The 11,198-nt window shown below is 44.6% G+C and overlaps 2 protein-coding genes across 4 annotated transcripts in view; one reads left to right on the forward strand and one right to left on the reverse strand.

Moving 5' to 3' along the window:
• ENOX2 (ecto-NOX disulfide-thiol exchanger 2) overlaps window positions 1-1,506 on the reverse strand; it is a 29,035-nt gene extending 27,529 nt beyond the window's left edge. For 2 of the 3 annotated variants that reach the window (XM_063313780.1, XM_063313777.1), the window contains exon 1: window positions 1,403-1,505. In XM_063313780.1, coding sequence (XP_063169850.1) covers window positions 1,403-1,466 — 64 coding nt within the window. In that variant the 5' untranslated portion in view covers window positions 1,467-1,505. Of the gene's footprint in view, window positions 1-1,402 lie in introns of all 3 variants that reach the window. The other variant, XM_063313778.1, reaches the window with a different exon arrangement.
• A 2,826-nt stretch (window positions 1,507-4,332) lies between these two features.
• On the forward strand, window positions 4,333-5,641 carry GPR119 (G protein-coupled receptor 119). Its single transcript, XM_063313614.1, has one exon. It carries the CDS (start codon window positions 4,462-4,464, stop codon window positions 5,452-5,454), a length of 993 nt encoding a protein of 330 aa, XP_063169684.1. The 5' UTR covers window positions 4,333-4,461; the 3' UTR covers window positions 5,455-5,641.
• The last annotated feature ends 5,557 nt before the right edge of the window (window positions 5,642-11,198 follow it).

Below are 11,198 nucleotides of genomic sequence, written 5' to 3' on the forward strand. Positions count from 1 at the left end.
ATTGCTCAGAATGTAGCAGCAAAGTTATTAGGTGCTTGCACTGGGTGGCATTCTGCACTGGTTGCCAGTGTTGCTGCCAGGCTCGATGACAAGGACTGTTGATAATTCTTAAAGTCCTAAATGACTTCAGTCCAGGATATCTTACAGGTTGCCTTTTGACAGAGAAACCCTCTCCTCTGTCCAAACTATGGTGAAAGACGAGTTGCCTGGGGACAAGGAAGTATGGCAAAGTCTGATTTTTGGAACTCTTAGCCCTGGTTGGCATAATTGGCACCCTTTCTTACAGTAAAAACCTTTCTGTTTGGACAGACGCTTAACCAAATATTATTTTACACCACTTTGACATTCTACGGCAGTATTGCATAGTTTTAAAATTGGAGTTGCTAACTGTGATACTGAACTTAGAAGTGGGCAAACAGAACGTAAATCTTTAAAAATTGAGGTATATTGCATGTACTTTTGAGCAGAGATGAGAAACTGACAGCCACATAGCATCTTAGCAAGCATATAAGTGCATTTACACAATACCACATTAAAACTGAGGCATGCCCATCCAGTCATTCAGGAATCTGACCATTACAGCAGCCGCTCCCAATCTGATGCCCTCCACATGTGTTGGATTATGTGTCCCACCACTCCACCAAGACAACCAATTATTATACAGATGAGATGCAGTCCCTCTCAAGGCACCAGAGTGCAGACTGGAGGGCCATATACAGCAAGGACTTTAGCAATATAATCCTTCCCCTAAGCCCTGTATAACGTTGACAAGCTACTCCTGCAGGAACTCCACAAACTGGCCATGATTCAATCCATAGATGATGATGATGATGATGATGATGATGATGATGATGATGATGAATTAAACTTCTATGCCACCCAATTCCCAGCATCCTAGGAGACAGGCTGGTCAAAAAGAGAATATAAATCGTGGCTAAAGACAGCCACAGACTTTCACAGGATCTGAATTTGGATCTCTCCATCCCAATTTTTCTAACATTTTTCTTGCCAATTAAAAAAAAAGTGCCAAAATTGCAGCGTCCCTCCCCACGTGTAAGTAACTACGCAGACCCAGAGAAGCAAGCAAGTCTGCAGTGCAGAAGGCCAGAACTTGTAGACGGACACACCCGGACACACGTTCAAGACGCACCACGATTACAAAACCCATGCTCCCCAGCCAGAAGCGGAATGCCGGTGGGGACAGCTGGCGCCTCCCAGGCATGCCAGGACAGCAGCTCCCTCAGTTCCCAGCCAGCAAGGCCCACACGCCCTCCTCCAGATTTGCCAGGAAGGCTGGGGACCAGGGGAATTGTACTTCGGACGACTGGCTCAGGACGTTGGGGCGCCCCGTTCGGACCGGAAGAAGGTGGCCAAGCAAGACCTGCTCCGCCACAGCCCTCACCTTGCCTTCCCACGTGTCCGCCGACCGGTCCCACCGGCTTCCGACCGCGGCTCCCCACAGACATCGGGGTCTTCGCCCGCGGCTCAGCCACAGCGCCCGCCTCGCCGGCCAGGCCTCGCCCGCGCCCTCAGCCCCGCCTCCAAACAGCCTGCGCGCGCCCCCATTGGCGGTCGGTCTCTAGGGGCGTGGCCGAGAGCGCGACCGCAGGATGGAAACGTTGCCGACGCGCGGAGGGAAGGCTCTGATTGGCTACTCGAGAGACTACGTAGCCATATGGCCTCAGGCTTCTGGGCAATGTAGTTTAAGAGCGGCTTTTTGGTGGGGAAATGGTGGTGGGCACAGATGAGCTTTCCCCACCTGGTTGGGGAGGATGGGAGTTTTGATCCAACCACCTGCAGGGGACTAGGGTGGAGAAGCCTTATCTGATCTATGCCCCCTCTTTCTCTCCCTGCTGGATTCGGATGATGGCAGTTGTAGAGCGCACCAGGCTGGGGAGGATGGATTATAGCTATTACCAAAGGGTTGGTATTATAGCTATTACCAAAGGGTTGACCTGTTGGCTTGGAAAAAAATTAAAGAGAAATAATTTGAGAGGAAGGCCAGTGTCTTCTCTGCAAGTGGAGGAATGCTATTGTCATCCTATCCATGTTTTAAAACTGTGTTTTAAGACATTTTTAATGTCTTATTGAAGAGAGTTTCAAATTATTGCATACCCACTTTAGAAATCTTTACCAGTAAAAAATGGGTTAGATTAATGTTGCTCTTTTGTTCATGAAAACAGCCTTTCTCATGGTGATTTCTCGCTTCCTTTTTAAAAGCTGTGTAGTGCTGGGCTTCCTTAAGATACTATGAAATCCAACAAATCCTAAAAGGGGTAGTTTTTGTGGCCTCCATCCAGTTTATTGGTAGCTTGGGAGCATCATTTATCTACCTGCGTGTGTGTGTACATGCATGTCAGAACATACACAAATTGGAGCAAGGTGGAGAGGTGTTGCCAAGGATTCTGAAAAGGTTGTAGGAAATACCAAATAACAGTGAGAGGTAGGAAAAGATTAGGTGTACCTCTTGGAAACACAAGTGGTTTTCTACAAGAGCCACTCTTGTTTAAAACATCTATGAAAAGGTCCTCAGCGACTGTGGCAGCTCTAAGCTCAGGAGTCCTGTCTGAAGTATTACATAAGGCAGCCTTGCTCAACCTTTGACCCCGGAGGAACCCTTGAAATATTTTTCAGGCCTCGGGGAACCCCTGCACATTCAGGCTCAAATAGAGGCCAGAAGTTACAGAATTATATTTGTTTCATGTGTGGGCCTGTATATTTATTTATTTTCTGTCCCACCTTTATTATTTTTATAAATAACTCAAGGTGGCAAACTTTATTTATTTATTTATTCAATTTATATTGCCGTCCATCTCAAACTAGTGACTCTGGGTGGCTAACAACAATAAACATACCAAACGCTCCTTCCCCTTCCTATTTTCCCCACAACCACCACCCTGTGAGGTGAGTTAGGCTGAGAGAGAGTGACTGGCCCAAGGTCGCCCAGCTGGGTTTCACGCCTAAGGCGGGACTAGAACTCTCAGTCTCCTGGTTTCTAGCCCATTGCTTTAACCACTAGACTAAACTGGCTCTATAAATATGTGTTAACAGGGTTCTTTGATATTCTAGAGGTGACGGACTCGTCCCTGGGGGAGCTGGGGGTGTTGACGACCGACAGGAAGCTCTGGCGTGGGCTGGTCCATGAAGTCACGAAGAGTCAGAAGCGACTGAACGAATAAACAACAACAGGGTTCTTAAACTAAAAATAATGAAACTAACCTCTTTAATGTGAAGTTGCCCAAATTTGAAATAATATTTTAAATTAATCGTGATCTCTCAGGGAACCCCTAGTTGAGCAACTAGGAACCCTGGTTGAGAAACCCTGATATCAGGGTATTATCTGTGTTGGGCCTCTGTTCTGACATCCTTAGGAAATGGGTCACTGGCTCCACTGCAGCCATGCATCTGTTCTTGCTGCAGAAGAGCATGGATACCCTTTACTGATGCCTTACACTTCTATATCTGGGAGGGTTGAGAAAGGAATGGAAGGAAGAGTAGATACAAACCATGAAGAGCCAGAAGGCAATCCCATTGGCAACTTAGTTCATAAACTGAAACTTACTCCAGGTGTTGAGAAACCTGGGAATAAACATTTCAAATCATTCAAAAATATGCCACCGCACTGGCATAAAGGTAGGACATTCCTCTTAGTTTCCAAAACTCTATATTTACACCCACAATTCTATATTTAGACCCAGATAAGCATTAAACTCCACTGGAGTTGGGCGGCCAATAAATTTAAATAAATACATAAATAATGGTATTCTATTGGAGTCAGTATGATTCTTGCCCAGCTATGTGGGGCTTGACAGTATCTGAAGAAATAAAATGAGAATATGAGGTGGGGTTGTCCTCTGGGCCCAAACAGAAATCTTTGGATGCAATATCCTACAGGTAGCACTCCAAAAAAAAGTGGGAGGAGCTTTTTCTTACATGGAGCCTAGCTGCAACTTCTCCCACCAATTCTTTTTATCAGGGTGCCTTTTGTAACAAGTTTGTTTGTTGTTTAAACTCCATAGAATTCATTATAATGTGTCAGGAACATAAGGAAACCGTTTATGAGTTCACACATTGACACATCAACACATGCACGTGCTCTGAGGTCATCTGCAGAGGACAGAGACTATTTTTCAAATACTCCCGGAGAGCCAAATGCAGTAATGCTGCAGGAAGCTGCTGCTTCTCACGTTGTCTGGAAACTGGGGGAGGGACTAGACCCAGCAACAGCAATACTGTGTGCGCTTTGAGAGGCTACTGAGCTGAAGGCTGCCGAAGGAGTGGGCTAGGTTGGCTAAGGATGCACCCAACTCTTCGCCTCCTGGTTTTTGAACCTTTACCAACCAGCTACCCAACCTGGGGGATCTTCCTGAAAAACAGTTCAAAGGGTCTGTGTTTACCCTGATTTTTAAGGGCAGCTTTAGAGACTCTACACCCAGCCTGCTCCAGAAAAGGATCTTCAGCATGGGAAGCGTCAGCTTTGGCGTAATCCTTGCTGTTCTGGCTTCATTCATTCTGCTAATCAATTGTGTCCTGGTTATTGTGCTGGTGCGGCTGATCTGGAAGAACCACTGCCACGGTCTGTGCTTTGTTTTGAACCTTGCTGTCTCCGACTCCTTGGTGGGCTGTGCCATCACAGGTCTGGTTGCAGAAGAGCTGTCTGGGCCTGAGCACCAGACCCCCCAACAGTACTGTGTCTTGCAAATGGCTTGCATCACCTGCCCTTCTGCTGCCTCCATCTTCACCGTGATTCTAGTCACCTTTGACCGATACTTGGCTATCAGGCGTCCTTTCCATTACTTCAAAATCATGCGCAGCCCAGTTGTCGGGATGTGCATTGGAGGGCCCTGGGTGCTGGCCTGTTTGATCGGTTTCCTCCCTGTGATGGTTCACAGCTTCCAACAGAAGAGCTACCAAGGTCGGTGCACCTTCTTCGGAGTATTCCAGCCCACGTACACGCTCATTGTCTTCTGCGTCAGCTTCTTCCCAGCCTTCTTCATCTTCCTCTATTTCCACTGCCACTTGCTCAAGATTGCTTCTTTGCACCTCCAGCACATCCGAGAACTGGAACACGCTGGCCTGCCAGCAACCTGTCCAGCCTCTCAGCCTTCCAATGATACCAAAGCCCTGCGCACTGTGGCCATCCTGGTTGGTTGTTTTGCTCTCCTCTGGTCCCCCTTCTTTGTTGTGAGCATGGTCCAGATTGCCTGCCAGCGCTGTTACCTGCATCACCTCCTTGAACACTATCTGTGGGTGCTGGGTGTGTGCAACTCTCTAGCAAATCCCCTAATCTATGGATATTGGCAGAAGGAAGTTCGCCTGGAGATCTATCAGATGTGTTTGTGCCTGAGGAGCAAAATCTTTCCTCTTTTCCAGTTTGACAACCATCCTGGGACTGGTCCCACCCAGTCTAGGGGACCACTATATATCAACTCACTAGCCCAGCTGAAGAAGTGATGTTGGTAAAAAACAAAGTGCCTCCCTGGGCACATTTCCTGGTAAGGTTCTTCTCTTGCGCATTTCACCAAGTCTTCCACCCAGAAGCAAAGTTATTCCATGGTAAGAGGGTGGGGAAATCAGGTTTCCTGATCTTTTTGCCTTAGCAGTAAGAAGTTCAGGGCCACTTTGAACACCGTATATCACAACTCACAAAGCAATTTATTTATTTATTTTATACTCCGCCTTATTTATTTATTTATACTCACGGCAACTAACAAAAATATTAATACTAATATTAAAATCAACTAGCACTCAAAAATTACGTTGTTGCAGCTTTTTTAAACGCAGAGCGAGGGGCCCCCAATCCAACTCCCAATGGAGTATCTTCCTGCACGCCAGAAAAATGCTTAATGGGGCATAAGACTAAAATTGCTGGATTCTTAGCATGATTGCACATGCAACAAGAAACGAGGGGGTCATTGCTCGCCCCAAAGTACTACCTTTCCCACATTTCCAGACTTCCTTTCCCCATCCCAATTCAAGCAGTTGTTTTCAGATCCTCCTTTTCTCACACACATCATCTGGATTCATACCATGTGCGTTAACCCTAGACAATGACTAATACCCCAGTCAAACAAAACAAATTGTGGTGTTTGTATCATGTGTGGTCCAAATAAGTAAACAGTATTTTTGGCTAAACGTGATAGGCTGATTTACAATGAATGGGTTCCCACAATACATCGATCTACCAACTTTTAGCCTAGCTTAACACGTTGTGCCATTCACATTGTGCTAATCTCTCTCTGTACATTATTAGTTTTAGCTTAGCTGTTTTCTGTGAATGCAGCCAGTTGCAGTTCAGTTGATAAACCGTGCTTAAGCAAACAATGGCATATTGTAATGAATCCAGCCTCTTGTTCTTTCTTTAGACACACAGTTTCAGATTCTAGCTGGGTATGCTTGTTTGAATTCTCCCTAAGGTCCTTGAAGAGTGCCATCTCCTTAGCAATGAAGTCACATTAATATCCATTAACCCCCACGTCTTCATTTTCCCCAGATTAAGCAATATGTTCTAAACTTTCTGAAAGTTCCCTGCTTGGAATTACACTTTATTCGTGTAACCACCTTCATTAGGAAAGACAGCAAAGGCAGGACTACGCTGTAGGATACTTGCCAAGGCCAATGCTGGAGCAAGACTAACTCCTTGACCCTGCTTGATCTTCTTCCTCTCTGTTATTTTACCTATTCTGTCCAAGCCAGTACAAGCAGTGGTGCTGAAAGCAGGATGAGAAGCAGCCTTCACAGCTTTGCCTTCCCCTTTTAAACTTTGGTAAGGATCACACTAGGTGGAAATGCACACATACCCCAAGATCATTCCAAATCCGTGGATGATCCAAAATAGGGGCTGCTTTGGGACTGAGGTTCTTGATTCTCTTCCACTGCTGGCTCCAGATTTTGGGAGTCTTTTGGCCAATATGTGGGATCAAGTTGATCTGGCCTCTAAAGACTTTTCTGAGAGGCAGAGAATGTACCTCTTGGTCCCCTGGCCATATACTGAAGTGCTCTGTGCAGCTTTTCAGCTCTTTATTGGCACTCAGGATAGCTTTGAGCAATAAAATACAAAGTCATTAAAAAACCCAACCACATAAAAACAAGACAGGTAAAACCTATCAATAACATAAATCAAACTTCCAGTTAAAAATCAATAGCATGTTTACAACAGCCATAAGAAGTCATCTGATAGCTAAAAGGTCTGTTCTGCATAGCCTTCCTCATGAATGATTTGGCTGAAAGACAAGATCTAAATCTTACAAATACATGAATAAATCATATCTGCTTGATGTCCAGGATGGATGGATGAGAACGTTTTGTTCCAGTGGGCAAAGTGCTATGTACAGTATTTATAAGCCCATGATTTAGTCTTGTCCCCCCACTTTTATTGTAAACTGCCCAGAGTCCCTTTTGGGAGATGGGCGGTGATAAATTTGATTAATAAATAATAAATAAATAAAGCAATCACCAGGGTTTACCCTCAAGAAGTTGAAAACAATTGGTCTGATCCTAAGGACATTTGTTGATGTGATTGATTCTAGACTGAGTTGCGTATGGATACCTGTCCAAGGCAACAGCCTGCTGGATTCCACCCAGTATGGATGAAGTAACACAGGTTGGGAGCAACCTGTGCTCATATATCACAGAAGTTGCTTTCCTGAAGCTATTTTTATCCTCCCCTTTGTTTCCATCTCTCTCAGGTGAGTTTCCAAATATGAGTAAGGAAATAAGGATACAAGGGGAACTGGTAACAACATGCATGCAGGGATCTCATGCTGGTTTCCCAGATGCTTTTCTTCCCCTTGCAATCAGCCAATGGCCCATGATCAAGCAGTACACTCAGCATTCTTTAAGCTCTTCCTCTCTCTGCAGTTTTTCTTTTTCCTATTTTTTCATCCTTATATAAACCTGGGGGTGATACCTCTAGGTGTTGCCTAAAACGCCCAGAACCCTTGAGATGCCTGGATAAGCCACTGCATGAATCCACTGATTGGACTTCCTCCAGTTCTTCTCCATCAGATTTAGAGAGAGCAGGAAGATTCCCTTCATATTCTGTCTTCTCTCAGGGGGCCGCTACCAAATGAAGAAAGGGGTAAGCTTCAAGGGTGCACCCAGCTTATAGAATTCCTTCCTGAGGGAATTGCCCCTGGGATCCACTTTGTTGTTATTTTGACACCAAAATCCAGTCCTCCTTGCCTGGGATTTCTATAAATTTGCTTTCTATGCTAGAAAAGTGGATGCTAACTTGTCTATCCTCTTTATTGATTGCGTTTATTGTTTGGTTTTTAATGCATTTTTAGAAACATTTGGTTTCAGAAATATGCATAGCCCTCCCAGAAAATTGGGTGGGTTGGAAAATAGGTACGTTAGGTATCAATTCAATTTTCTTTGCTATTCAAAGCCAGCACATCAGATGAGGAATACTTAGCTGTAGAATCCGTGGTTTGGAGAAAAAGGGGGTACTGCTAGCAATGCTTCATCTTTCTGGGATGTGGTTCAAGACCTAAGATCTTAACTGGAAATGCCAGGGAACCGAGGTGGGGTACAAATTATTTTGCCGAACCCTGCATATGATCTCCAGCTCTGTTTTTTCCCCCCCCTTTATATTGCAAGAAGTGTATGTTTAGCGTGCTATATGACACCAGTAAGATGTGCAGAAGCAAGCTATGGGACAAAATATACCATGTTTCTTGCTTTCTTACTGCAGTTCTGTGTGAACATATTGCACTACGAAAAGACACTATAGTTCTGCTCACCAGGAATCTCCAGACCAAAACAGAACACCTGCTCACCCCGCCGTATTATAAAGGGAGACAGCCCAAATGCCTTCCCCAGTGGATGCTTAATTAATTTGGGAAAATTTGCAGCAGGCTTCCAGGTTGTGCTATTATTGGGAAATAGCAAACATTCCCTAAGTGATAAGTTCTGGCTTTGAAGACAAACCTGGTAAACAAACTGAGAAGTCAAATAAAGCATCATACCCCCCTGCCAAAAAAATCATAATGTACGGTTGATTTTCTATAGAAGGTTAACTGCTGCTTTTTACAAGAACAGGGTCGACTTGAGGTTATTTGAGGTTAACAGTGTTGAGATTTTCACCCTTTGGCTTCCATAAACATACCATACTTTCATATTAGGGAAAATGGGAGAAATACTATGAAGTACTGTTTCTTTGTAAAGAAAAAGAAACACATTTTTTTTACACATTATTGATGGGAATAGGAACAGGAGCAGAAAGCAGCAAATCTAAGCCTCAAAAGTATAAGCTAGAATTGCCTTTCTGTGTTGTCCTATTGTTAATAGCGATGAAAAAAGAATGCCCCCAAACCAATATGGGGATCCATTCCATTAAGTTTATAAAACGTATTGTTTATAATTTCCTGCCATTCATGGAGGGGTCACATCCTGATGGTTTCCTGTTCAATTAAATTGACAGATGGACAATATTTACTCCCCAGCTATTAATAACTTGGATCCTGATAACTGAGCCTTGGAAAAGCAAGAAGGGGAAACTGGACATTTCAAAAGCAGTGCTGTCTAACGCTTGCGTTTTCTTCTCTATGGAAACACACCCGCGGAGGACGGGAACCACACCTTGCAGAATGCAAACTGGATTAGCCTTGTTTGTGCATTATCAGTGACAATAAGGACAAGAAGTATGGGAGCAACAGCGATCCCACATAATAGAGCAGGGTCAAGCCAGCTGTATTCTTAAAAGCCCAAGTGGGAAATGTTCATCTTGCCGCGTGGCGCAGCAGGTGCCGTGTGAGATTAAGGTGGGGATGGTCAGCTTCTTGATCAATGGCCACATTTAACATTGGGAAGGGCATTGGGGGCCATAAAGTGAGATCTTTTCCCCCCTTGGCATAGTTTCAGGTGTTCCCCATGCTTTTCACACTGATATTCCTATGTAAGATTTGCATGGTAATTTCAATGTATTTCCACATCAAAATGGCAGCAAACTGTCAGTGGAGACCACAAGGCCCACCAAAAATAGAGTCAGGGTCCAAAAGTTGCTCACCCTCGATTAGGGCCAGGAGTTCCTGGTTTACATTTTTGTCTTGGAAGATCCTGAGCAGAAGGTCTTAATGCAGTGTCTCTCAACCTTGGCAACGTTAAGATGTGTGGACTTCAACGCCCAGAATCCCCCAGCCAGCATTCTGGGGAGAAGTCCACACATCTTAATGTTGCCAAGGTTGAGAGACACTGTCTTAACCTAATCTACCTCACAAGCTTGCTATGAGGGCAAAATGGAGAAAGCAGTTAGGCCTGTATCATTCTAACTCCTGGGAAGAAAACCAGAACAAAGTCAACCCTGACAATGGAGGATGGGAGAAAGGCTAATGTCAACATTCTCCAATTCTTATAATCCCATGAACAGGGATGCTTTATTCTACCCTGAAGTTTGCTCTGCTAAACGTGCTCAGAAAAGTCATAGCCTAGAAGGCGAGGCAAGAGTGCTTTATAGGGCAGTATGATCGCTTGGCTGTCCTTGTAAACAATTCTCAGATCTGGGTGATCCTAACTTTTTGGGGACAGAGCAGGGGAGAAATTAATTGCCCCCTTTTTTTTATTCCTTCCAGGTGATAAACAACTGACTCTGTAAACAAGCCGCTGGCTAGTGGAAAATGTTATGGGATACCAACTATTGAGAATTACCTTGAAGGCTGTGCACTTCTAAGGAAGGAAAGCCTTTATCCAAACTTTAATAACTCTGGGGCTTAATTGCCCCTAATGATGTCAAAAAAATTCTGGAGTATGCAAACATAAGCTCCGAGTAATTTCCCATTGGGCCAGTTTTATGGTCCTTTGATTGTGTTTGCCCTTACAAAAACAAACATATGAGTAGGCGAACGATGCTGGAGAAACCCTGAAAGGAGGAATATTAGCAAATATGCCGAAGGACATTAGGGGGAATTGAGCAGAAATGCCATCTGTGAGAGCTGCCAGGAAAGCGTGACAAAAGAAGATGCAAGTCCCTCTGACCAGCATGGGTGGAGGATGCTGGGACAAGGAAATCTTCCAATGCCAATTCCACAAATCACTTCAGATGGATCGAGAAAGTCAAGATGACCACCCAATTTTGTACAATTGCTGAATTGTGGCTGATGCTGCGGAGAACCCGGTTAAGTATGGAATTGTCACACACACTCTGCCTGCTTAAGGGCTGAAGAATCAATCAGAACGAAATCCTGTTCTATTATCTTCCA

This window comes from Candoia aspera, chromosome 12 (genome assembly GCF_035149785.1).
Source record: "Candoia aspera isolate rCanAsp1 chromosome 12, rCanAsp1.hap2, whole genome shotgun sequence".
In the NCBI taxonomy this organism is placed as follows: domain Eukaryota; kingdom Metazoa; phylum Chordata; class Lepidosauria; order Squamata; family Boidae; genus Candoia; species Candoia aspera.